Source organism: Pelodiscus sinensis, chromosome 2 (assembly GCF_049634645.1).
Source record: "Pelodiscus sinensis isolate JC-2024 chromosome 2, ASM4963464v1, whole genome shotgun sequence".
Lineage (NCBI taxonomy): Eukaryota > Metazoa > Chordata > Testudines > Trionychidae > Pelodiscus > Pelodiscus sinensis.
This window is the reverse complement of record NC_134712.1, coordinates 65,875,074-65,902,887: the sequence shown is the minus strand read 5'-3', so window position 1 is coordinate 65,902,887 and position 27,814 is coordinate 65,875,074. Positions and strand designations below refer to the sequence as shown.

The 27,814-nt window shown below is 45.2% G+C and overlaps 1 protein-coding gene across 2 annotated transcripts in view; it reads left to right on the top strand.

The window, feature by feature from the left end:
• The first annotated feature begins 562 nt into the window (after positions 1-562).
• RGS20 (regulator of G protein signaling 20) overlaps positions 563-27,814 on the top strand; it is a 34,125-nt gene continuing 6,873 nt past the window's right edge. The window contains exons 1-3 of one of the 2 annotated variants that reach the window (XM_075920705.1): positions 563-845; positions 8,608-8,675; positions 18,498-18,646. In XM_075920705.1, the coding sequence (XP_075776820.1) occupies positions 18,501-18,646 (146 nt within the window). In that variant the 5' untranslated portion in view covers positions 563-845; positions 8,608-8,675; positions 18,498-18,500. The remainder of the gene's footprint in view (positions 846-8,607; positions 8,676-18,497; positions 18,647-27,814) is intronic. The other variant, XM_006112185.3, reaches the window with a different exon arrangement.

Here is a 27,814-nt window from a genome sequence, read left to right as displayed (position 1 = left end):
ATTTCCTGCTCCGTATGCAGCAATTTATCGGAACAGGGGCGTTTTTACACACACGGAAACCAGCGAAGGGGGGAAACTCGCCCCTGCAATTACCTAAACGCGCCAAGCCATACCCATATAAAGACGAGCCAGATTTAAGGGCGCCTATTAAAAGGAAACCCAAATATGGAACACACCACCGCACGACCTCCTTCCCGTGCAGCCCCTCCCTCTTGCCCCCAACACACTCGCTTGTTTATCCTAGAATATCTCCTCTCTACCACCCAGTGGGGGGTGGGGGGGGGGGAATCAGGTTGGATCCGTGGAACTCTCCACCCCCGTTCCCTCCCCAGTCGGTTAACACAATGTGTTTGTGGCAGATGTGGCCCCAGGTGTAGGCTGCCTGTGATGCACACAAACACGTGTGTGTGTCACCCTCTGGGCGCTCGCTGGGTTTAGGGGAAGAGGCAGCTCTCCTGTCAGCAGGGCAAGGTGTTGTGCAGGGACTGAGGGAGGGACAGAAGCTGTTTTCCAGAGGCACTTGTTAAGCAGCCTCGCTGGCATTCATAGTGCAGTTCTCGTTTACTCTGGGCTAGTCCCTTCCACCGCCCTGTGCGGGGCTGTTGCTTTTCCCTACTCACAACCCGATCCGGGGCAGGTGGGGGACGCAGATCCCGGGCATTCTGGTGGCTGAAGAGGGGGAGGGGGACACGCCAGTGGAATATACAGTCAAATAAGCATCCTATAAAAGCTGGGGACGCATGCGCATGGCTGGCGAGCCGCCGTCCCTGGGTGAGGAGCCCACAGCTAACGGATGTGATCGAGGCAAAGATTTCCATCTGGCTCCCGGGACTGATGGTGAAATTGTAAGTACTCTGCAGCCCCAGGGGGCTGAGCCCGCAGGGCCCAGAGGCTGGGCACGTGGGGCAGCGCTCGGGGCTTTGGCCGGGGCTCTGCCGGCGCCTGGCGCGGTTTGTAAAGTGCATTTTTGGAGCGGGAGTGGGTCGGGACCGAGAGGCGCTTCTGGGCTGTACTCGCTGTCCCTAGCCAAGGGGGAGACAGTGGGTGTCGCTTTGAATCACTCCCCTTCTCTCATCTCCCATTGGAGTTGGGGGGGGGGGGGTGCCGCGCGCTTCTTCCATTGTGTGCCCCGGGAACCCTCCTTCGCTTGAGGAGGAGGCTGCCTGGCCGCGAGCGGCGGAGCCTGGCCCTGGCCGAGAGGGCTCCCGGCTGAGGGAGAAGAGGAGCCGGGGCTGCGGGCACCCAGGTGCAGCAGTGGCTCAGGTGTGATCTCACGCGGGCGGCGAGAGGGGCCCGGCGGCCAGCATGGGAGGAAGCAAGAGCTGCCCTGGTTCCTGGAGCTAGACCTGGCGGGCAGCGAGAGTTCGCTTCAGCCGCTGCAGGTGGCTGTAGCTGGGGCTGGCCTGGGGCGCGGAGCTGGCAGCGCTGCGCTCAGGGCGACGGGCTGCAAGTTCAGGGCGGGGAGGCGGCGAAGCTGGGACGGGCGGGGCGGGGGCACCCGGCCGGTCTCGAAGCGCCTTCCATGGGCTGCCGCCCTTCGGAGCGGGGGGGGTGGGGGAGCAGGCTGCGAGGGCAGCGGGACTAGGGAGGCTGCAGCTGCGGCTTCTCCCAGCGCTGGAGTCCTGAGAAACTTCCGCCTGGCGCAGCCCGCTGGGGACTCCGAGAGCGCAGCCGCGGTGTCCGGGACAGGCGCCGGAGAGAGCCCGCCAGCTGCTGTGGCCCCCGCCCGGAGGAAGGGGCTGTGCCCCCGGCGTGCGCTAGGGGAGAGGCTCCGCGGTGCGCTCTGTCTGGCCGGCCCGCGTGTCCCGCGCGGCGGCTTTTCCCGCCCGCCCCACAGCCAGAGCTGGGTCCTCGCGCTTCACCCCCTGCCTCGCCGCGCTCCTCTGGGCCCCCAGCGCCAGGGGGCGCCGTTTGGCGCTGCAAAGCAGCCAGGGAAGGAGGCCCGCGAGCGGTCCAATTAACACCGGTGTCACCCTCCTCCCCCTCGTGGTCCTTTGAGTTTTCTAGGAATTAAGGAACCGTGGAATTACTCCTAGAGGTTACTACAAATCCGGTCCCTCAGTCCTTAGCCTCCTCTCTCCAACAGCAGCCTCATGGAGCTCAGTGAAAGTCAATAGGATTGCAGCCCCGTAAAGACAGCAGGACTGGCCCATTCTCTTAATGCCTGAGCCCAAACTTACGCGGAATGTCCCAAAACAATCAAGTAATAAAATAAACATTGATTTCAGGGCGAACAAGTGTGTCAGTGTCTCCACCCTCTCAGACCCCTTTAAATAGATTGTAAAGTATACATTCTGTGGGCAAGAAAAAAGACCGTTTGCTGATACCGGTCATTTCTAAATCATTAAATACAGGGAAACAGGTAATGAAAATTAGACGACTGCAGAGGTTCAATATGATTATCTTTGCACATGCCAGTAGAGATTACAATAATTTAATAGAGAAGTAATTTCTTCTGTACAGTCACTCCATTACTTCATTTTTGTTGTTTCATTTCAAGACTCCTGGATGGTTTGCTGAAAACTATAAAGCTATGCTACCCCCTAAATATTATAACATGCTAAAGAAATAACAAGATATGGGCAATCTTATTTGTCCTTCATTCTACTTATCCACATCAATGTATATATGCATATACATATTCATTTTAAAGAATTATGCATGGAAACACTATGGCTACGTCTACACTGGCATGATTTTGCGCAAGAACTATTTTGCAGAAGAGTTCTTGTGCAAAAACTCTTCCAGAAGAGAGTGTCTACACTGGCATGTGCCTTTGTGCAAGAGATGTGCGTTTGCGCAAGAGCATCCATGCCAGTGTAGACGCTTTCTTGCACAAGAAAGCTCCAATAGCCATTTTAGCCAAGAAATCGGGCTTTCTTGCGCAAGAAATGGATGTTGCCTGTCTACACTGGCCTCTTGCGCAACAGTTGCGCAAGAGGGCTTATTCCTGAGTGGGAGCATCAAAGTTCTTGCGCAAGAAGCACTGATTTCACACATTTGAACGTCAGTGTTCTTGCGCAAGAACTCCCCACCAGTGTAGACAGGCAGCAAGTTTTTGTGCTAAAGCGGGCGCTTTGGCACAAGATCGCGCCAATGTAGACACAGCCTATTTTTTCTAAGTCTGTGGTTTCACTTCAAAATGTAATTGTACACACACTTGGAAAAATGGTCTAAATTGTCAAAAGTAATGTGATTTGGGGTGCCTCAGTTTTTGGTTGCTCAACTTGAAACACCTTAAGTGGAGTCTAAGGCTACATCTAGACTACATGCCTCTGTCACCAGAGGCATGTAGATGAGGCTACCAGGCATAGGAAAATGAAGCGGCGATTTAAATAATCGCTGCTTCATTTAAATTTACATGGCTGCCGTGCTGAGCTGATCAGCTGTTTGTCAGCTCAGCGCGGTAGTCTGGACGCGCGGGTGTCGACATCAAAGGCATTTGTCGACCACCCAGGTAAACCTCATTCCAGGAGGCATACCTGGGTGGTCAACAAATGCCTTTGATGTCGACACCCGCTTGTCCAGACTACCGCGCTGAGCCGACAAACAGCTGATCGGCTCAGCGCGGCAGCCATGTAAATTTAAATGAAGCAGCGATTATTTAAATCACCGCTTCATTTTCCTATGCCTGGTAGCCTCATCTACATGCCTCTGGCGACGGAGGCATGTAGTCTAGACGTAGCCTAATTTTCAGAGTATAGAATGTTCAGCCTCTGTGAAAATCAAATCTTTTCAAGACATCTCAAAATGGATTGCCAAAAACAGACAACAGAAAAATCACTAGATGCTTTTGAAAATTCAGGCCAATCTTTCAAAACACTCAAATTATCTGGGACAGTTACCCTGTGGAAGCAGTGCCTCTTGGAAGTATGGCTGAAATATGGTTGCACTCGTGTATAAGCAAAGTCTCCGTAATCAAAATATTCTTGTCAAGGATTGGTGGACCCTGAAGTTCTGTTTAGACAGAGATTAGGTTTAGAACTTTTTGGAGACCTACCAGCCATTTGTTTCTATGACATCCATAAGCTATTATCACTTGATTTATTTTCTTATATTACACAAACAACCATTCTGGACTCAATTCTGATTTCACATCAGATTTACATTGGTAATTTAATAGACTTCAAGTGATGCTGCTCCTATCTTTCACTGATGCAAGCCAGATTATACTCAGGTTTCCTGTGTCGTGTGTGTGTGTGTGTGTGTGTGTGTGTGTGTGTGTGTGTACACACACACACACAGTGTGGTCATACTCCAGTATGGTACAATCTGAAGTGGATTGCAATGATCGGATCCAATAGGGGAATGGTGTGTGAATCAGTATTTAATGCACTACAAGATGAGTCAGCCTGATGCAAACCAGTTTTCAGACCAGTACAGTGCCACTCAGTTCCTAACACAGTTCAATATGAGTCAGATCCAAGCATCTATCACAATATGACTCACAGACTAAAACAGCACCATGTGACTCCAATACCCAGTGTGAGCTGTCAGAGTTCTGTGTGAAATGAGTCAGTTCATAGTACAGTAGAATGGGATTTTTTTGGAGGCCATTCATAATTAAGCATGATGCGACTGAGCACTCAGTTGGGTATGGTATGATGGGAATCAGCAGAGTGTATTAGGTTGAGTAGTAATTTACTATGTTCCATCATTGGGATAGTAAAATATCAATCTGAATGAATTTTTTTAGCCAAATGTATTCAGAAAGAATTGAGGCAAATGCTTTCATTCAATATGAAAGCCAGTACTAATAGTACTAGCAAATTTCTGTATTATGGGTTCTTGGTTCCTTGCTGTTATGTGTCACCTGGTAGATCCTCAGGGCATGTCTACACTGGGAAGTTATTTAAAAAATACCTCCTCTTACTTTGAAATAACAAGGCAAGCGTCCATACGACCAAGTCTGTTATTTCAAAATAATTGGCTTGTTATTTTAAAATATTAATTCCTGCTTGTGAAAAGGAATAAGTTTATTTTCAAATAGTTATTTCTGGAGTTATTTAAAAATAACTTATTTCGAAATAACCTGGTAGCACAGACATAGCCTCAGCTACTATAAATTGTCAGAGCTCTATTATAGTCAACTACAGTTGTTACATGAGATAAGTAAATGAAGCTACAACACTTTGTACCAGCTGAGGATCTGCCTGGTAGTGTATTGTAGAGCCTGACTGTGATTCAACACTGCTTTAGTATTGTGAAGGGGCATTGAAATAGGAGTAAATTATAATTACACTAAAGCACTTTTGCACTGTCAGAACAGTGTAAAGTAACCGTAGCGTTAAATGGGAGTCAGACCATAGATATTTATCACCTACCTTATCCATGGGTATATTTGTGTATGCTATTTTTCTGTATATACAATACATATAGGACTCTGTCTCCAAAGGCTATCACCATTTCTCTTCTTTCTAGCTAAACTGGTACATGGATGCCAGGATGATGTGTGTTAGAATAACCCACTTTTACTGAGGTCACTGGTGAAACAGCTGAAGCCCAGAAAGAAACATTTACATAAAGTTGGTGTAGTATGTGTGGGGCATCCTTTAAAAAAAAAAAAACCAACCCACTGAGATATGGACAAAGTCTGGTCTATATAGGATAACATTTCTTAGAAAGAATGTCAGGTTTTATGTAGAGGACAGTTTCAATGAGAAGATTTTTATGAGGATATAAGGCTGATCATGCAAGGTGCTCTAACTTGTTATGCCTCTTGGGCTACATCTAGACTACATGGCTCTGTCGACGGAGCCATGTAAAATAGTTTATCTGACAGTCAAAGAAGCAGGGATTTAAATAATCCCCGCTTCATTAAAATAAAAATGGCCGCGGTGCTCTGCCGACGATCAGCTGATCCGACACAATGCAGCAATCTAGACGTGGTGCAGTCGACAAAGGAAGCCTTTGTCGATCGCTCTGGTATGCCTCGTCAAACAAGGCTTACCGGAGCGGTCGACAAAGGCTTCCTTTGTTGACTGCGCCGCCTCTAGACTGCCACGCTGTGCCGGATCAGCTGATCGCCAGCACAGCGCTGCGGCCATTTTTATTGTAATGAAGCGGGGATTATTTAAATCCCCGCTTCTTTGATTGTGCCAAATAAACTATTTTACATGGCTCCATGGCTCCGTCGACGGAGTCATGTAGTCTAGACGTAGCCTTGGAGTGGAAGCATATCACATTCAGACTATTGCAGGATCAGCCCTTCCACTGTAAGTGAAATGAGCTGTGTACAGTTCCCTATTACTGTGTAGGTGTGTTACATTTCTAAGTGTTCTCTTTGAAATGTAAAGCAATGCTTTAATCTGTATAGATGAACAGAGAGGAAAAACCACAGATGAAGGCAACCAACCTAGTTTCTCTCCATCTATAAATTATTGTATATAATACTTCTGAGTTTGTCCTGACTAGAGGGAGATTATTTTCTTTTGTACTCACATTCACTGATCACCTGTTGGTCTCTGATCCAATTCTATTCCAACACGCTTTTTAATGCAGCATCCTAGGTGGCTGCTAATATCACCTATACAGGACGCTGATCTTGTTTTCTCCATTCCCACCCACCTCAAGCCACCTAATTATCACTGCCATAACTCCAGCTGTACAAAAACAGCAGCGCCAAGTTTTTCCCAACTCTATCTCATCAAAGAGTCCCAAAGTGTGTGCTGTTTATTAATATAAATGATAACTGCTATCAAACATGGTCCTTTTTGATGCAGAAAGCTTAATCATTATATTAATCAATGGAGAAAAAGTGGAGTAACCATCAAGTTTTCTATGGTCACAGTTTTGCTCTCATTATGGTCAGTAACAATCTTACACTGACTTCAGTGAGACTATGTTCCAGCCTTAAGCACTCCAGTCATTGCAAGTATATACAAACAAGGCTTTTTGAAAGTAAGATTTACCTTGAATCTACACCCACATATAACTTTTTTGTGACAATGGTAAAGAATCACAGAATCATTTTCTTCTAACTCATTGATGATCACCACAGAAAAAACTACGAATAAAAATAATGAATGACAATCAAGAGATTTACATAATATTCATAGTGAGCGTGATCCAAAGACCATTTAAGCCAATGGGAGATTTTTCATTGTCTTCATGGGCTCTGGATCAAGCCCAGTAAAATTATTGAAAGTGATTATGCTGTGATTATGGAAATCTATGCACTCTAGCTGTGAGCCATTATTAGATGCATAGAATACAGAGAACTCACATACTATATAATTATTGTAAATCAATCATACAGTAATGCAAATCAGATCTCCAGAACCAATCAGAGTTCAAGGGATTGCATAATTAAGGAAGAAGCAGGGGAAGACTATTGTACTTATGCTTCAGTAACTGTTCAACATTTTTGCATTGTGGTTAGCTAAGAAAAGTCCATTTGTTGCAATATGAAACAAAGGAAGGATTATGTAATATAAAAGCCTCAATCATTTTTTCAGTGCAATTTTGATTTTAAAAATCTGACCTCTTGAAAATTTATACTGCATGTATTCCTCCTTTGGGTGGTGATTTGCACTATAGGGATGGTGATTTGCACTATAGGGAGCTCACCTTCCTGTTACAGAAATTAGTAAATATTATAAATGTAATAATTCTCTCAACCAAACATAATTTAAGCAGCTTTTAACCAAGGATATAACTTTCATCCCTGATGCTTGTACTCATTTATATCCAAAAGGTTAAACATAGAAATGCCACTTAATCTGAATGTCATACAGGCATTCATTAGGGGTGGAGAGCAGTTAATATTTAATATCTAAGCATTAGCACTAGGGCATATACTTTATCTTTGCATTATTTTTGGATAAGTATGTGGCTCATTTTAACCTTTGACTGAATTTCAGTAACAATGAGCAGCCGACAATTGATTATTGTGTGTTGCATTTATACATATTACACATACAACCTATTTTGATAGGAAACATGGATATATCAGATTATTTTTCTTTATACAGAATATGCTTGTTTGCAGCAACAAGTATTAAGAGCAACCACCACTTATGAGCAACATTTCCCCTGGAAACTCTTTCTCTCCTATGAATTGTCCATTCAGTAATAGTAACATAGCCACCAAATAAGAGCACTATTTGTGGCATTGGGACTTCACATCCAGGGCTGAAGAGGCCTGTGGGGGCATTTCCCCTCCCAACTGCATCTTTCTACTCCCCCTGATACTGATCCTTCAGTGCAGCTCCCAGACACACTGCCCCATCCACTTGCTTTTCCTGACAGAACCTGAATGCAGAGTAGGAGTTCTGAAGGGTATGAATGCAGAGTATGTGTAGGATGGAGTTTGGAGGGAGGGTATGGAAGAAAGGGACTTTTCGGGAAAGGGAAGCTGTGGTCTACAGAGGTGCAGCAGCAAGGTTACCACCTCCCTTCCTCAGTGTCTGGCTTTCAGGATGGGGTGGGGTTGATATTTTGCAGTAGCAAGTATTGGGAACCCCCTACTGTATGCACTGAGCTATTCCCCCATCTTGGTTTCTGGTGGTGGAATGTGTTTGTGCTGTTTTGCAGTGGAGGGTCAGGTAACCTCTCCCCCCTCCAGGGCACTGATCTGCCTCTTTCCAATCTCTGTTTCCATGTTAGGAGCTACCCCTACTTCACTGCAGACTGCACATGGTGGTGTTCTCTACAGACAGCCATCGCTTGCCAAGGTGGAGCATGAAGCTACCAGTGAAAGCATCCTCAACCTGTCCCCAGCAGCTGGGCTCACTCAACTGTTTTGCCAAGTGGGACTTTCCCTACCCCTTTCCTCCCAAATTTGGGATCCTCTTACACCACACCCTTCAACTCCCCCTATAATGTGGCTGCCCCATCTCTTCCAATACACTCTTAGGCTACGTCTACACTGGCATGATTTTCTGGAAATGTTTTTAACGGAAAAGATTTCCGTTAAAAGCATTTTCGGAAAAGCGCGTCTAGATTGGCAGGATGCTTTTCCGCAAAAGCACTTTTTGCGGAAAAGCGGCCGTGGCCAATCTAGACGCACTTTTCCGCAAAAAAGCCCCGATTGTCATTTTCGCGATCGGGGCATTTTTGCGGAAAACAAATCTCTGCTGTCTACACTGGCCCTTTTGCGCAAAAGTTTTTCGGAAAAAGACTTTTGCCCGAATGGGAGCAGCATAGTATTTCCGCAAGAACACTGACAATCTTACATGAGATCGTCAGTGCTTTTGCGGAAATTCAAGCAGCCAGTGTAGACAGCTGGCAAGTTTTTCCGCAAAAGCAGATGATTTTGCGGAAAAACTTGCCAGTCTAGACACAGCCTTAATGCTTCAAACATCTTTGGTCAAATGACATTTGCTATAACAATAGCAGGTGCTTAGGAGCCACATAGCAATACGTTGGTATTAATGAGCATTTACCGTATCTGGTTCATTGCTTTTCAGGGACATTTTTTCATAATTGAGGAGGCCTAGTTTTTTAATATATGCTTGGGAAAGTGCCAGATTAACAGGACTGTAAACTAAAATTTTCCACTTTTCTACAAAACAAGCACATTGTGACCAAGATTTTCAAAAATAGGTAGATTCCAAAATCCTTCTTTAGGCACTGACTAAAGGCATGTTTCCAAGACAATTGAAATCAATGGATGTCTTTCCATGGGCTTTGGTTCAACCCCAAAGTGGCCTGATATTTTTTTCCAATGGTACTGAGTATCCAGCAAAGGAAGGATTTGGAACTGGTGATCGACACTTCAGAAAATCCAGTCATTTACTTATTTGCCTAAATATGGATTTTAGGAGCCTAGCATTGGGCTCTTACTTTTGAGGATCTTGGCCCATGGCAGTGGGAGCAAAAGCTTCTCTGTCTTGGCAATCTGCTTCAGACCAAACCTCAGCTCTGACCTCTCCTCTCTGGGCCAATACTGGCTAATTAGAGGTGAGGGTTTGTGATGTGAACACCTTTCCGTCTGAATGAATGGAACCACCAAATTCTTTTCCCATTGGCTACTGAACAGCCATCAGCTAGTAACAATTTTGGTTCATGCCCCACCTGGATTTGAATAGAAAGCAGGTAAATTAATAATGAACCTATTACAATTGTCCAAGTCATCCAATCCCTCCAAGCAGACACAGCATGCTGGACTGAATGGTAACTATTTTGATTGTTTATATTAGTAAAACCGAGTGTAGATATTTGTTTGTTATTGAGCTTAGATATCAAGATGTTTAGAGTATTTGCCTTGACACTGTAAAGCTGATTGTTTGGATGAAGAACAGCTGGTGGACGCTGAAGCCAAGAAAGACAAACGTGGTGGCGGTAGGCAGAGGAGGTTTAAGCATTTGCAACCATCTCCACAATTGGCCAGTTTGGTCTGTAGTTTAGGAATACAGTTGGATTTTTTGTTGATGCTAAGCTTTCATTTGGCAGCATTGGCGAGTCAGGCTTTCTAGCCTCTCCAGCTGTCTAGGAGACTTTGTCCCATCCTGGCGGGTGATGACCTAGCCCCACACCTTTGTTACTTCTCAGCTAGATTGAGAAGTGAACTGGGCAGCAAGCATCCCTAACCCTTAAGCATTTAGAAAACCCCAACTGGTACAAAATGCACATCTTTTTAGCAGCACAGGCCACCACAAGCACTCCAGGCTTGCCCTCCATTCTCTACTGTCTTGGTCCTTATCATGAAGACACTCCCTGAACTTGAGCCCATGAAGCCTCAAAGACTGCTGAAAGCTCCAGGATTGAAGACTGTGGCTGACATCTTCACTTCTCTGGTGCAGTGGAACTCTCTCCCGTGAGGGTAAAGCTCATCTGTAGAAAAAGCAGGGCTTTCTTGGAAGATGGGGAAATAGTTTGAGACTGCGGAACAAACTCTCGCAGGAACTAAGGACCATCCCAACCTCACCACCTTTCTCTCCAAGTGCAAGACACATTTCTTTGACTTTAACTTCTCTATCATAAACATATAGTAACAAGTATATTGGGGGAGAAAACACACCATTACCAAAACAAGACACTCTACTGCACACAATTCTCCCTCTGGGGAGAAAATGAGAAAGCAAGCATGTGACAGTTGTTAGTCACATCTCTTACAGAACTGGTGGTAGGCACTCCATCGTTATGGCAATTAGCATGAAATGAGAACCTGTATGGCCTAGACTAGTTTCCCCTTTTCTGTTCAGATTGATTTTATTGGATGGTATCTAATTGATTGTTAGGCATGCACTCCTATTCAGCTAAGACAAAACTTCTTTTGTCAAACAGTAACCAGTGCCCTCAGAGCACTGCTGAGTCTCCTGTTGCTGATAGTAAGCTTTCCCATGGCAGCATCAGCGAGTCCGGCTTTCTATACTCTGACTGAAGAGTAAGAAGATTATTATTTTCTGGTCATTTTCCTTTCTTTCCAAGAAAGTCTTACAGGTCTTATTACATCAAAATCCATTTTGAGGAATGTCACCAGATGGAGTGGTAATCGTTCTTCCATCCTCAAAGGAAAAGTGCTAATATCGCATTTAGTTGCTTTCCATATATTTTAGAAATATTCCCAGATTCAGCTATTTTGTGTTGCTTTTGTAACACTGACAGGTGGAATTGAACATGGGACCTCTGGAACCTAGTGCACAAACCTCTACACATGAGCTAAAAGCCAGCTGGCTGTTAGCTAAAGTGGTAGAGCAGATTCTTTCTCTCAGTAAGTGGCCTCAGTGCCAGTAGATAGCCCAGTACACCATACCAAGCAAGTGATGTGTGGGTTTAAACTTTCTTGGTGCAAAGCTACAGTAAAGACAGGTTAACTGGCTAGTTAATATGGATGTATGGCCACTTGTTGTTCAGGAGTCTCTCCAAGCAGGAAGTGTTCAGTGCCATTGGGAAGGGAGCGCTGCTGTTGTGTTGCATTTCATTCTTTAATTTACTGGCACAGAACATTGTTCTCTTATTTGCAGTATTCCCCAAAGAGATTATATGCAAGAGGGGGTTTGCTGGATTTCAGGACATCCCAAAACACAAAGCATTCCATATGCCATAGATCTTACTTTGCACACAAGCATGATACATACACCAGAATAGGATACAGATCCAGTGGATTGTGACATTAAGATTAATAGGTTACAAGATGGAATTTGTCCCAAGCATCGTTGAGTTTTGCATATGTGTCTCCATAAGTCCATGTCATAAAGCGGAGGGAAGGGGTCTGTCACAAGGGCATTTATCAAGTGATCCACCCTTTGTTTCCCATTCCCAGATTCTGGCATATGATTCTGTACTGGTTCTGGCATGTCAAGGTCCTCTCCCATTCCCATTGTAGCTATGCTACCAGGGATGCCTCAGCCATCCTGGAACTTCCTTTGGAGGATTTCCCCTACATTAGATGTGGGGCCCTAGGAAAGGTAACACTGTCCCTGCACTGGCTGAATAAATGCTGGTAATTTATTACATTTTTTTAAATTAAAGCTGGTCATGCTGGCTTTGCTTACTGATATCCCTTCCAACAAACAGCCAGAGGAACACCAAGGCCAAGTGAGTCTGAGCCACATAGTTAGGATTCCCATCTCCTGGTTGAAATTACTGTGTATGTGATCAGAACAGCACAACAGTGAACACAATACTATTGGTCCTTCAGCAACAGCTTTCACAGGTTATGTTAACAAGAGCTTCCCTTTCTTTCATTCTGCAGGTACGTGGAAACTTTCTCTTGCAAACTTTATTAGCCAAGTTAAGATACTTAGATTCCATCTCAGAAATGTATTTTCAGTCTAGAGGTGAAATCAATTAAAGTCGAAGGAAATGCTGCCCTTGACTTCAATGAATCGAGGTTTTCACCCTAGATAATTGATGAAGGCTTAATTAAGTGCCATACTCTCTGAACTGCAGTATAAAAGCTATGCCTCCTACCATCCCTGAAAAGTCCCAGTAGCAATTATCCAGAGTGATGTCACATCTCTGAATGATGAAAAATCTACCAGCCACATCCTGAGGAATGTATCAACTTAGTACCTTAAATGAAAAGTTGTTGGAGCAGTTCAGGACAATTATTACATCAGCAGTTTTCTTTTTTTGTATGGCTTGGGTCAGTAGCAATGACTACACATTTACATCTAGATTTGTTTCTTTTAATTAAAACAGTGATTGACTCCATCTGAATTTATCTCTGCTGCTGAACTCGATCTAGGTACATTCACCCAGGAGCATAGCATATCACTATACCTTGTTACAAAATTAGAAAACATTGAAAATCACATAGTGTTCATACACTGAACAAACACTTCACCCCAGCTCTCCATTCTGGATGAGTTCTGCTCAGTGCAGGAACTCAGAAGATCAGCTTTAACAACTAGATAGGCTCTCCTAGTTGAACCAGAAGTTAGATGTAGGAATCATTGAGTGAAATTCTATGGCTTCCATTACACTAGGTGAGCATAACAGTCCCTTTATCACCTTAAAAATCTATGTTCAGGATCATCCAGGAGTGATTTATTCCCCATCATTGGATAAAGCAGTATCAGGGCTGCTCTAATTTAGTCTGCTGAAACAGAAAATAGGTGGAATACAATAAACTCTTGCGACATATCCTTCCCCAGAGCCTTGGCATGAGCACTATGCTAAGAATGAAGGAGGGAAGACAGCAATCATATCACACCACGAGGGGCCGTTCTACCCCATTTGTTTTATACGGCCAAAAAGCCAGACTAGAACAGAGAACTGACCCCTTATCTTATCTTATCTGTCAAAAGAACTACCAGTGTCAAAGACTCCCATGCTCAGCAGTGACGAAGGCCACATAAAGCACATTGTTATTAAAAAAGCATTTTGAGTAGTAGGCGCACAAGAGAGTTAACCACCCTTTCAACAATCTAAAGAACCTGAAAGGAGTTTTAAAAGCTTCATTCCAGGTGTCTCTTCCCTTTTGCCATGAATTACACCCCAAAGAGTAATGCTTTCAAAAACCTTGTAACTGCATGCAAATAAGGTCATTCACTAAGGGTACCCTCTCAGTAACAGATTCCATGTCTGTCAGCAATCATATCAGTCATTCTTTAGCATGCGTCAGTCAGATTCTCAGGTGATGTAAATCAAAAGAGCTCCACTGGAGTCAACTGAGGAGCTAACGCAGCATTTCTGTTGGACATGAAAGACTTGTACATTTTATATGACAGACTATTGATCTCAAGTATAGTGGGGCACAAATTTCTCCCCTTCTGAAAGTCAGGGCAGGTCTACACTTACTGGGAGATTGGCACTGCAATGATCTATCCCCTGGGGGTCAATTTAGTGGGTCTAGTAAAAGACCTGTTAACTCAACCACCAATCACTCTCCCGTTGACTCCAGTACTCCACCGGAACAAGAAGCGTAAGGGAAGTCAACGGGAGAGTTTCTCCTGTCAACCCCATGCAGTGGAGACCCCGTGGCAACTCAACCTAAATCAGGCCTAGGCAAAATATGGCCCACTGGCTGGGTCCAGCCTACCAAGCCACCGGATCTGGCTCTGAGCCAGCAGATGTGCTTGCTTCCTACTTGCCTTGCCCCTTTACTCATAAACTGTAAACTCTTTGGGGGCAGGAACTGTAAACTGTGTTTGTATGGCTCTGAACAGTGTTAGGTTTCTACACTCTACTCTTAGGAAATTAATAACCCTGCAATTATGGAGATGTGGACATTTTGTTTTACAGGCAGTCCCCGACTTACGCGGATCCGACTTACATCGGATCCGCACTTACGAATGGAGCTTTCTCGCCCCAGAAGTCGGGGCGAGAAAGCCCCGTTCGTAAGCTGCTCCGGTGCCCCTGGTCTGCTGGAGACCGTCTCCAGCAGACCAGGGGCACCGGGCGGGTTCCCGCGCTTCTGAGGCTTTGCCAGAGCAAAGCCTCAGAGGCGCGGGAACCCTCGCTGCTGCCGCATGAGACCCGGTGCCTGTGGTCTGCTGGGGACGGTCCCAAGCAGACCACAGGCACCCGGACTGAAGCCGCAGCCGCGGGGGGGTCCCGCGCCTCTGAGGCTTTGCCAGAGCAAAGCCTCAGAGGCGCGGGGAACCGCCACTGCTGCCGCTTCAGTCAAAGCGGCAGCAGCGGCGGTTCCCCGCGCCTCTGAGGCTTTGCTCTGGCAAAGCCTCAGAGGCGCGGGACCCCCCCGCGGCTGCGGCTTCAGTCAGGGTGCCTGTGGTCTGCTGGGGACCGTCCCCAGCAGACCACAGGCATCCAGACTGGAGCGGCAGCAGCGGTGGTTCCCCGTGCCTCTGAGGCTTTGCTCTGGCAAAGCCTCTGAGGCGCGGGACCCCCCGCGGCTGCGGCTTCAGTCCGGGTGCCTGTGGTCTGCTGGGGACCGTCCCCAGCAGACCACAGGCACCCTGACTGAAGCCGCAGCCGCGGGGGGTCCCGCGCCTCAGAGGCTTTGCCAGAGCAAAGCCTCAGAGGCGCGGCACCCCGCTGCCGCTGCGGCTCTGCTCCCCGTGTCCCTGGTCTGCTGGGGGGGGGGGGGCGGCGCAGCTAGTGTGCTCCCCCCCCCCCAGCAGACCAGGCTTTTGTTTTGGACTCTGGGGCAGAGCAGCTGGGGCGCTGCCGATTGGTCCTGCAGCGCCCGTGGGCACTACTGGACCAACCCGGCAGCACCCCAGCTGCTCTGCCCCAGGTCCTGATTCAGCCGCTGCTGGTCAGTTTCAGCAGCGGCTGAATCAGGACGTCTGGGGCAGAGCAGATGGGGTGCTGCTGGGTTGGTCCAGTAGCACCCCAGCTGCTCTGCCCCAGGCGTCCCCAAGTCAGCTTCTGCTGAAACTGACCAGCGCTGACTACAGGAAGCCCCAGGCAGAGTTGCTCTGCCCCGGGCTTCCTGGAATCAGCTGCTGATCAGTTTCAGCAACAGCTGACTTGGGGATGCCTGGGGTTCTTAAGTTGATTCTGTATGTAAATCAGAACTGGCGGTCAGTTTCAGCAGTGTCTGAATCTGGACGCCAGTTCCGACTTACATACAGATTCAACTTAAGAACAAACCTACAGTCCCTATCTTGTACGTAACCCGGGGACTGCCTGTACTTTGAGGTTATGATCAGCAATGTATGAAAAACAGCAGCTTTAATTTAAGAGTTCTGCTCCCTGTAGATATTTAGAATGCTTTAGTCAGCATAGGAAATGTGAATCAAGTGATGTATAATACCAGCTGCTTTATTACAGTGCAGTTCATTGCTAAAGCCAAAGTGATGTTAAAAATATTATGTGGCCCAGTCATCTCGTCATTTGCAGGCACACTACTGCTATGGATACCCAGAGGAGCTGCAGGTGCGCTATTCATTGTACTTTCCTTAGAACAAAGTATCTGCTTTGAACTAGCCATGTTTAAACCAACAGATACATTCTTGCAGGAACTTCTGCCTTAGGTCTCCACGTACTTTTTAACTCTTTTGTGCCATTTTATTGTTTAGAAATATTTACAAAAAACCATCTGTGTTAGAGCAAGAAAATTACTTCGTGTTTATTTAAAAAGAAAGCTAATGTTTCAATGTGAACATGAAAGCTATGTCTACACTAGTGGGTTCTTGCGCAAGAACATGTCCACGCTGCCATGTCCAAGACATGCTTTTGCACAAGAGCATCCATGGCAGTGTGGACGCTCTCTTGTGCAAGTAATCTCCGATGGCCATTTTAGCTATAGGGCTTTCTTGCACAAGAATCCCCTGTGGCACGTCCACACTGCCCTCTTGTGCAAGAGCTGTTGCACAAGAGAGCTTACACTTGTAAGAAAAGAGCATAGCTCTTGTGCAAGAAGCCCTCTTACCACGCTGTACTGTAAATCTTCTTGCGCAAAAGAGGGTGGGAAGTGTGAACAGCAGTACTTGCACAAGAACCCGCCAGTGTAAACAAAGCCGAAGTGTAGAACAGTTTAAATGAGATGACAAATTGCGCCTTTATTTTTTCCTTCCCGAACCCTTCATAATCTATAAATTGGGATATAAATCACATATGATAGTATTGGATTTACATTCATCAAGCTTTACAGCTTCCAAATATCCTTTGGTAGAGTGAGTGCTTTAAAAGCTACATTATAAACACAACACTATTTCAGGGAGAGATGAGAGAGATGGCAGGAGGCATTTGCTATAGAGATGTTTACATGCTCTTCCCTCATGCTGAAGTATACCAGAGAATATCTTGGAAAAGAAATCAATCTGAAAAAGTATAACACATCAAATATACATTATATAATAGTAAACATCTAAAATTATAATTTTATTAATATAATTATGGTTCAAAATAAGGATTTTTTGTAATAATAGGTATTTGGGATTAGTGGGTGGGTACATTGACTTATCCACCTCTTCCTCTTGTGCCCTTCTTCCCACTCCAAGCAAAATGCAAAACAAAAAAACAGAAGACTAGCACTGCTAATCAGATCATATATCAATTCAGTTGCAAAGTGGGTTCTTTATGTGTGCAGAAGCCAGATAGAACATCATCTAAATGAAGCTGGCTGAATTATATAAATAGCACTTATTTGATTCCAATTATAAATTAAACTTTTCTAATTGATAATAAGAAAATGTTTACTGTCTACCAGCAGCTGAGAATCAGATATATCATTGTCTCATGCAATGTTTTGTTTATAATTACTTTTTATTGTAACCACAGACATTGCTTTATTTTTTCAGAAACAGTTACTAGGAGGAAAGCTGAAAATATTCCATATTTCCTTCTACTGTAATGAACTTGAAATGTAAACAAAGAAAACAGGATGTTTTCCTTTTCATATTTATTTTTCCATATTTTAAAACTATCAAGCTGGTATTTTGAGAAGTATTGTTCTTGCTTACATTTTAGACTTTTGATCATGTAGGGACAGGTTGTCAAAGGGAGCAGATCCATAATGGGGCATCATTTTATGTGTTTTCTCCCTATTGTAGTGTAGCTATGCTGGTCTGATGTTTTTCTGCAAAATAGGTTCCTCTTCTGCTGTGCATGACATACACATTGTGTCTTGAACAAGGGGGTATTCTAGCCAAAACAAAAAGATACTAACCTATATAATGCCATCAGTAAAAAGATCAGTAGAAAATGCAGTGATTGTGAATTAATGCTGCATTGAGTTGGAATAACCTACAACCATGATTGTGTAATTTTTGTAGCAATGCCTGCTTCATATGGATTGCCATCACTGTCCTGTATCATTTGAACACACATATAGGAAGGTAATTGTTAACACGATGCTCTCCAACCCATCGGATAGCCTCTTGTACTTGTTATTGAATCATGAACAACTCCTCAAAAATCTGCCATTATTATAGGTATTTAAAGTCCTCTATAATTTTGATGGACTCAGGAAGGTTTAGCTACCTCATCAACTGTGTTATAGGGAGGAAACTATTAACCCCTTACATGCTGGAGTGCCTTTACACCTTGTCACAGAAGCTCAATGAAGCAGTGGATTTCTAAGGAGAACAGTGCGAGCAGTCAGATTCTGAGTTCTTTCAAAAATCTGGCTTTAATTATAGTGGTAAGTCTTTTGTGCAGAGATTAATCCCCTCCCCTCCTTATTTTGGTTTTTGCAGCCCATGGGATCAGAGCGGATGGAGATGCGCAAACGGCAGATGTCTGTGGCCCAGGAGACACCGAGTGCCGCACAGGCACAGCATGGCATTGGGAATCGAGCTTCCAATGCCTGCTGCTTCTGTTGGTGCTGTTGTTGCAGTTGCTCATGGTAGGTCTTTTGGTGTCAACTCAAACCGGCAGGGTCGAATGACTGCCAATGGTTAGGACAACAAAAACAACACAGCACCTGGGGTAATAACACAAGTCTAGAACAACCGGGAAAAGATGGTTATGCTGCAACTCTCAAGGCAGGCTTCAGTGCCAGTTCTTGTGGATTTTCCATTGAAATAATGAAGGATATGTATAAAAAGAGAGTTCTATATACCAGCATCAACTGGGGGAGGGGAGGTAAGTTGGCACTTCATGCAATTCTTTTGTTAGAACTGCTCTAGGCTACACACACATCATGGTAACAATTTCCTGGTGAAGTACCACTCGTGCTTGATGTTGTACAAAACAGAACAGTCTAGTCCCGGCACTACAAAATAGGTTACAATCTAAGTAAGACAGAGTAGACAAGATGCACTGGGAAGTGCAGAAGAGTGAAGAACTAGCATTGTAAAAAGGTCTTCTGGGCACTGCAGAAGAAATGAGTCATCAGGAAGGATTCAGACTGGAACAAAATAAAGAGGACATTGATTTTCAAAGGTAATAAGCACCTGCAGTTTCTGATAAGTCTATGAATCACCTTCAGGCATCCAAGTCTTATAATACTGGCCTTTGTGCATGAGGAGCTGTGTTGCAAACACTTGTAGATGGCTGTAGGAGAAATGTAACATTTAGTTTGGCATCACTGGTGAAGCAAGAAGATTCCTGTGACTTTAGCGTTGTTAACTAATGAGCCGTTGTTTAATTCAAGGAAAAAACATAGGTATTTAAATTCCTTTGGAAGTGACAATTTAAATGTTGTATCTTATATGATATATAACAGAATGGTAAGTGATTGTTTAGGAAGGGGTACTGCTGAAAGGGATCTAGGGATCATAGTGGACCACAAGCTAAATATGAGTCAATAGCGTGACACTGTTGCAAAAAAAAGCAAACCTGATTCTGGGATTCATTAACAGTAGTGTTGCGAGCAAGACACAAGAAGTCATTCTTCCGCTCTACTCTGCGCTGATTAGGCCTCAGTTGGAGTAGTGTGTCCAGTTCTGGGCACCACATTTCAAGAAAGATGTGGAGAAATTTGAGAAGGTCCAGAGAAGAGCAACAAAAATGATTAAAGGTCTAGAGAACATGAGCAATGAGGGAAGGCTGAAGGAATTGGGCTTGTTTAGTTTGAAAAAGAGAAGACTGAGAGGGGACATGATAGTAGTTTTTAAGGATCTAAAAGGGTGTCACAGGTTGAAACAAGGGAACTTTAGCTTGGATATTAGGAAACACTTCCTAACTGTCAGGGTGGTTAAACACTCATATAAATTGCCTAGGGAGGTTATGAAATCTCCATCATTTGAGATATTTAAGAGCAAGTTAGACAGACACCTATCAGGGATGATCTAGATAGTGCTTGATCCTGCCATGAGGGCAGGGGACTAGACTTAATGATCTCTCAAGGTCCTTTCTACTTTTAGTATTCTGTGATTCCATGATGTAGTTAGTTCAGCCTAAACATTGGTGCAAATATGGCTAGGTCAATGGAAAAAATATTCTATTAACCTAGCTATTATCCATTGGAAAGGTGGATTAATTACATGGATGGAAAAAACCCTTCCACCAATGTATAAGTGCCTACGCCATGGCATTACAGTGGCACAGCTGCAGCCTCTGTATACACCCTAAGATCGGGTAGGATAATCATTTTCGATGGAGGGCCACCACTCCAAGTTTTTGGAAAGTGGTTGTGGGCCGCTCTCTTCCAGGATATTAATGGAGGAATTCCGGGGTCTGGGATGGAGAGTGGCTGCAGAAGGGAGCTTGGGGGAAAGCACTGGGGTGCAGGATTTTGGGATGTGACCCACAGTAGGAGGGGATATGTGATCTGGGGTAAGGGATTGGGGTGCCAGATATGGGAATGGGTATGGGTACAGGAGGGGGAAGAGGGTTGGGAAAAGGAGGAGGTGGGGTGCCAGAGGGAGGCTCTGGCTGGGAGGTGTTTACCAGCAGAAATCTGAGCGGACTGTCTGCTGCAGGATGCTTGTTGCTGTATGTAGCTCTGCTCTGGGCATGAGAGGGAGGGGATCGAGGAGGAAGGGAGAAGGCTTCCTACACAGCGCCCTTGCTTCCAGCAAAAATTTTCAGCTCCTATTGGCTAGAAACTGAGAGATTGGCCAATGGGAGGGATGAGATTTTGCAGGGGGGCAGGAACAGCACGAGAAGTATCCCTCCTCCCTCCCAGCCATCCTGAACAGAGAACAGTTGGCTTTTTAAAGAATAGTCTGTTCTCTGCCTAAGGGTACTGGTAAGGTGGCTGTGGGCTGGATCCGGTGGCTTGGCGAGCTGAATATGGCCCACTGGCAGCCTCTTGCCTACCCCTGCCCTAAGAGACACTCTAGTTCAGAGTCTCTCAAGCTTTCCAGACTACTGCAGGCTCTCAGGAGTCTGATTTGTCTTGCAAAACCCCACTTAAAAACTACTTGCTTACACAAACACAAAAATACAAGTCACAGAATACTTACTGAAAAATTGCTGACTCTCTCATTTTACTTGTTAGAAATTTTAGTTTGTACTGACTTCACTAGTGCTTTTTATGTAGCCTGTTGCAAAGCTAGGCAATATCTAAATGAGACCAGGAGACTTCTGTGTGCACCTGTGGTATATGTACCTCTGTTTGGAAACCACTGCTCTAGCTCCAACAGATGTTATGGTCTTGATGCAGAAATTACTGGCTAAGCCCTATCACCAGCTATAATAGTCAGTCTAGATGACCATATTGCTTCCTTCTAACCTTAAAATTAATTATACCCCATTAAGGCAAATTTAAATTAGTCTGAGATGTTAAGTTCCTAATTTTGCTTCCTAGCATTAAAAACCCTTCTCAAATGTAGAAAAACATGGCTCAGACATTGTTATCCCAATTTTACTCTCAGAGAAAACAGACACATGGATATTGAGTTTCTTGACCACTGTCACAAAGCAAATTGGGATAGAGGTAGGGATTTAGAACCCAGATCTCCTGCAGATTTTGTGCTGTAATCATGAGAAACAAGAGAGGAAATTGGGAGGGACAGAGATAGATGTGAATTAGTGTAGGGTCTCTTTCTGAAGGACCTCTGGCCCCTCCTTAAATTCATATGGCCCACAACAAGTCTTCACACCATGGATTAGAAGCCTTGAGCCTCGGGTGGGAGCTGCAAGTGCAAGCTCATGTCAATCCAGGAAGCTCCACATGCTGTCCTCCCCTGCAGGTGCTGCTTCCACAGCTCCCATTGGCCAGAAACCACAGGCAATAGGAGCTGTGGGGGCAGCATCTGCAGGCAAAAGCAGCACATTTAGCCACCTGCCACCCCCTTCCAGGGGCTGCAGGGACATGCAAGCTGCTTCCAAATCTGGGAGTTGCTGAAGGTAAGCACCCCCACACCCGCTTCTGAACTCCAACCCTCTGCCCCAGCCTGAGTCCCCTCCCTCATCATAACTCCCTCACATAGCCTGCACCCTACCCTAACCTTCTGCCCTGAGTCCTTCCTGCATTCTATACCCCCTAGCCTCAGCTGATCCCCCCAATGCATCTCACCCCTTCATCCAAAGCTCCACCCGAGCCCGCAGCCCCAAAGCCTCCCACATCCCAACCCTCTTTACCAGCCTGGATCTCCCTCTGACACCCTGAATCTTTCATTTTTCCCTATGAGTCTTACCAACTTTCCTGACCAGATGGACTGGACACCATTACCATTCGCGGGGTGCTGAAGATGGTCCTGGTGCCAGGGAGGTCCCTTCTGCTGAACCCAGCACCAGTCCCACTTCCACTGACTGTGAAAAGGAAACATGGGTATGTTGCAGACCAATCCACAGGGTCAGCAGCCTGCCTAACCAATGGGGCTAGAAAGGATGCAGTCCTGGCAAAGTTCTGGACCAAGGGTGAGGTTGGGACCAAAAGGCAGAGGTCTGTTGTCTTCTGCCAGAGCAGAATCCCTGCGCTGATATTGTCCTTGTTGGTCCTGGAATCAATGGATTCCCTACGGCTGAAACCAGAGTCAACAATATGATATATCTGACCTCCTTGCCCAGAACCAGTTGACAGGATCTGCTCTATCAAAGGCACCAGCATTTGATCCATGCTGATTGCGATCTTTCTGGAGAATGGAGACAAATCCCTATTTGACTTGAAGCAGCAACCTATTCCTCAGGACACTCCACAGAGATCCACTCCAACTCCTGCCTCAGTATTACAGCTGCTCGCATTGCTGCTGCTGCACCAATCCACCAAGTGATCTCACTCTCCTGCTCGCCATCACTCTTGAGCATGAGTCCTAGATTCCTGAACTCATCCACTAAGGGCAGCTGGCTCCCTCACCTTGAGAGAGCAGTACTCTCTCTTTTTAAGTAATACACAACTAGAAGAGCCACCAAGAATAGAGGGATTATGAAGTGAAAACCACACAGAACTATGATTTAACGGTTCTAAATCCTGCTGGAAAGGGATAACAAGTGGAGTTCCTCAAGGGTCTGTTTTGGGACCCGTACTGTTCAATATCTTCATCAATGATGTAGATATTGGGATAGAGAGTACGCTTATTAAGTTTGCAGATGATACCAAACTGGGTGGGGTTGCAACTTCTTTGGAGGATAGGGACATAATTCAAAATGACCTTAGCAAGTTAGAGAAATGGTCAGAGGTAAACAGGATGAGGTTTAATAAGGAGAAATGCAAAGTGCTCCACTTAGGAAGGAACAATCAGTTCCATACATACAAGATGGGAAGCGACTGTCTAGGAAGGAGCATGGCGGAAAGGGATCTAGGGGTCATAGTGGACCACAAGTTGAATATGAGCCAACAGTGTGATGCTGTTGCAAAAAAAGCAAATATGATTCTAGGTTGTATCAACAGGTGTGTTGTAAGCAAAACTCGTGAAGTCATTCTGCCGCTCTACTCTGCACTAGTTAGGCCTCAGCTGGAGTACTGTGTCCAGTTCTGGGCGCCACATTTCAAGAAAGATGTGGAGAAATTGGAAAGGGTACAGAGAAGAGCGACAAGAATGATTAAAGGTTTAGAGAACATGACCTATGAAGCCAGGCTTCATGAACTGGGCTTGTTTAGTTTGGAAAAAAGAAGATTAAGGGGGGACATGATAGCGGTTTTCAAATATCTAAAAGGGTGTCACAAGGAGGAAGGAGAAAATTTGTTCCTCTTGGTTTCTGAGGACAGGACAAGGAGTAATGGGCTTAAAGTGCAGCAGGGGAGGTTTAGATTGGACATTAGGAAAAAATTCCTAACTGTCAGGGTGGTCAAATATTGGAATAAATTGCCAAGGGAGGTGGTGGAATCTCCCTCTCTGGAGATATTTAAGAACAGGTTAGATAGACATCTGTCAGGGATGGTGTAGACGGAGCTTGATCCTGCCTTGAGGGCGGGGGGCTGGACTCGATGACCTCTCGAGGTCCCTTCCAGTCCTATTATTCTATGATTCCAGCCATTGGCAGTAAGAAGAAACTGAGGGGGTCAGGACAGCACCACCTCATCACATACACCTAAACAGAACACATGGCTGAATATAATAGAAGTAATTTTCTTTCACACCCATTTACTTCATACTACAAAAGGACTTTGGGGCATATATAAAGCATCAACTGAGCAACTCCAATTAACCTAAATGGGAATTGTGCTGTTAATGTTTCATGTGTCAGACTGAGAAAACATTCTGTAACAGCAGTTTTCAAACTGTAGGCCAGGACCGCAAAGTGTATCAATCCCATTTTAATGGGGGTTGCCAGGGTTGACAGACTTACTAGGCCCAGGGCACTTCAGCCCTGGGTGGTGGAGGCTCAGGTTACAGACCCCTGCCTGAGACTAAAGCCCTTGGACTTTGGCTCCCTACAAGGTTGTATGGGCTCAAGCAGGCTCAGTTTTTGGTTCCCTGTGTTGGGGATGTGTCATAATTTTTGTTGTTAGAAGGAGGTCACAGTTCAATGAAGTTTGAGAACCCCTGTTCTATAAAGATTTTTTTGTGAGCTTGCACTGCACCTGACTTCAAAACATAAGCATATTGGCTATCCAGTTAATCCCTCTGCAATGAGCAAAAAGTCCAACAAGTATGTCAATAGTTTTCCAAGTATATGGAAAGAGTTTAACACTTTTTATACTTAATAAGGAAGGACTGACTGAGCAACAGTTGGGTATAGTCCTAAGAAAATACTCAAATAATTTCCACACACTATTGAGTAAACAAGCCTCAAAGTCCCAGTGTATTGACAGCTGTGTAATACTGCTCAGACCAATGACTCAAGGATGAGTTTAACCCACAGGCAATAACATTGACCAATGGTACTCTTGCTCCACCAATATTCAGAACATGAGGGCGCAGATTCCACCCATTTTTTATTCCAACCCTTTCCCCGACTCCTCCGCAGAGCATCCCTGCATTCTGGGCAGGGGCTGGCTGCCGCGCTCCACCATCCTCCCCGGCCAGGGCCACAAGACCCCCCACCTGGAGAAGCCCGAAGCATCCTCTGCACCTGCTGGGAGGAGCCGCAGGGCAGCCACGCTAGCCCAACCTACTCTGAGGAGTAGCTGAAGTGTCTTTCGATTTAAAGATCCTTTTGATTTGCTACTCCACTGCCTCAGTTGTGCTGGAACCCATATGGGGCATATTAAAAGCTTCTTTGAATCAAGACACTTTTCCCCAGAGTAGGCAGAGCTACCACGGTAGCGGCCAGGCCCCTGGGAACTGCAGACTTCTCCCCACCCCTATCGGTGTAGCAGGCCTGGCCAGCAGCGAGAAGGAGGTGCCTCTCCCAGAGTTCACTTGCTGCTGGCAGGGAGAGGGCTGGGGTGGAGGAGGGGAGGCCACCTCTGGCCCTAGCCGGAGGGCAGTCTGCCTGCACCTTGAACTCCTCACCCTCCAGCCCATAGCTTGCATGTCCAGCCAGAGCCCTTACTCACCCGTACAGCCCACCCCTCAAACTCACCTCAGAGTCCTCATCTCGACACACCCCATATATAGTGCAATACAGGAAAACAGTTAAATGCTTACTGTTTCCAGTCCATTTTTGTTTGTTTGTTACAGTTGACCCTCTGTGCTCTGGGTGTCCCTAACTCAGGAATACCTGTAGTACAGATGAGGAAGTGGCTCTGTGCAGTGCCACTTCCTCTTCTTCCAGCTGGGGGAATGGTAGTGCATAAACTGCTTCCCCTGAGGCTATTTCCCATGGCTCCCATGGAGGCAGGAGCAGTGTCTGGGAACAGCAGGGAGTACAAAGCCACATGTGCCCATGGGAGTGGAGTGGCAAGTAAACACCCCATCTCCACCCCTCATGCCCAAATTCCACACAGCCTTCCCTGACATGGCAAAATCTTTACTCTGGCATACTGTTTCACAGGTTTGGCAGATTAAAGAGGTTCAAGTATATCAACTTACGTGGTAGATATGTGGAGGGATGGACTTGGATCCATTGTTGGCATCACCAAAAACCATACAAACCTGGTGCCACTGTCTGTCTGTTTATTGTCTGCGTATCTGTCCATAGCTATAGATTTCCTAAGAAAAGGAAACAAAAGCACTTTATGTACCCTGACAATGGATTAATATAAACTTCACTTCCCACTATTTCTTTTGAATGGCTGATAAATGCTCCTCTGTTCTTTTATCTGATACTCTCTCTGTTGGGCACAGAAAAAGCATGTGTGTTAAAGTGTACAAAGAAAGTTATTTACTCAATGGGGTGTTGAAATTACTCAATTTTGATGGCACTTAAAATTCCTATTCGCATTTAAGAATAGCCTGGGAACTGGGTGCTGACTACAAGCAGAGAAGCTTTTCTCTGCCTTAAAATCACTTCTAATTTTCTGAGAACAACTGTTTTATAGTAGCAAGGAATGCGAAACAAACTACAATTAAACGTTCTATTTATAATCCCTATTCACAGAATGTTTCCTCAAAATAGCTTGAGTGCTTTCCACTGAAAAATTATGAATAGAGACAAAAATAACAGTCCACATGAGTCATGTGGCTGAGAAATAGAGCTTCCACAATTCATGCCCTTTTCAATACTAACATTAGAATGAACCAGTATGGGACCAGAAACAAGTCCGAAGGCCTGGATGCCCAGATCCTGTGCTGGAGTTACAACTTAAGTCACATACTTGTCAGCTTTTTGAAGTCTGAGATAGATGGAGCTACGAAAATAGTATGTTCTCTCTGCTCTGCACATCTACATTTTTAAGGAGTCTTCTGATCTACAGGAGTAGCTACCATTTTGAGAGGTGCAGTCAATATTGTCTATTATAAAGGAGGCAGAATACTATCCTATGGAGACATTCATTTTTCTGTCTCCTTCAGTCTAAAATGTCACTCTGAGGTATATTCTTGATATTTGTGGAAAACACGTTTCAACAATAAAATGTCAGGCTCAGCGGTCACTATTATGCCCTGTATCTTCCCATCAGCCCTACTTCTTTCAATCATCTTGAGACCCAGTGGATAAGGTTATATTATAGTTCTTTACTAATTATGCTACTTCTTCCTTTATACAGAAAGTGAATTAAGATAGCTCAGTGATTTGAAAGCACACATAAAATGAACTGTAATGGGTGATGTGACCACCGTAAGTGATTTCGTTGCAAGGTTCTCCAACTTTGCACTATGTGGATACTTTGAAGAAGGAGGCAAAGCATCTCTCCTCCTTGCCAACCTTCAACTGCATTGTCTGATCCTTTACATTTTTAAATTCTACAGACCTGCAAGGAGATCTCCACAGATTAGAGACAAATGCTTTAGAAAGGAAAAGGTTAGAACTAATTCAGGTAGTGAAGCTGGAACTAAGATATAAGCCAGAAGTTCAAAAGGAAGTGAGCAAATCAAATAGGTAAGCTCAAGATAAAGCAAGACATCGATTTTCAATTTTTAACCTAGAAATTCTATCAAACTCCCCGGACAGTCTGGTTACACTAGGGATGCCTTAAAATATACTTGGTGCCTTTTTCTCTTGAAAAATCCGAAAATGCTTTACAGAATGATCAGTTTACTTCTGACCCCATAAGACAGAATATAGCAGTCATTTTGTGCAAAGACCACAGGCACCCAGATTGAAGCGGCAGCAGCGGCGGTTCCCCGCGCCTCTGAGGCTTTGCTCTGGCAAAGCCTCAGAAGCGCGGGAACCCGCCCAATGCCCCTGGTCTGCTGGA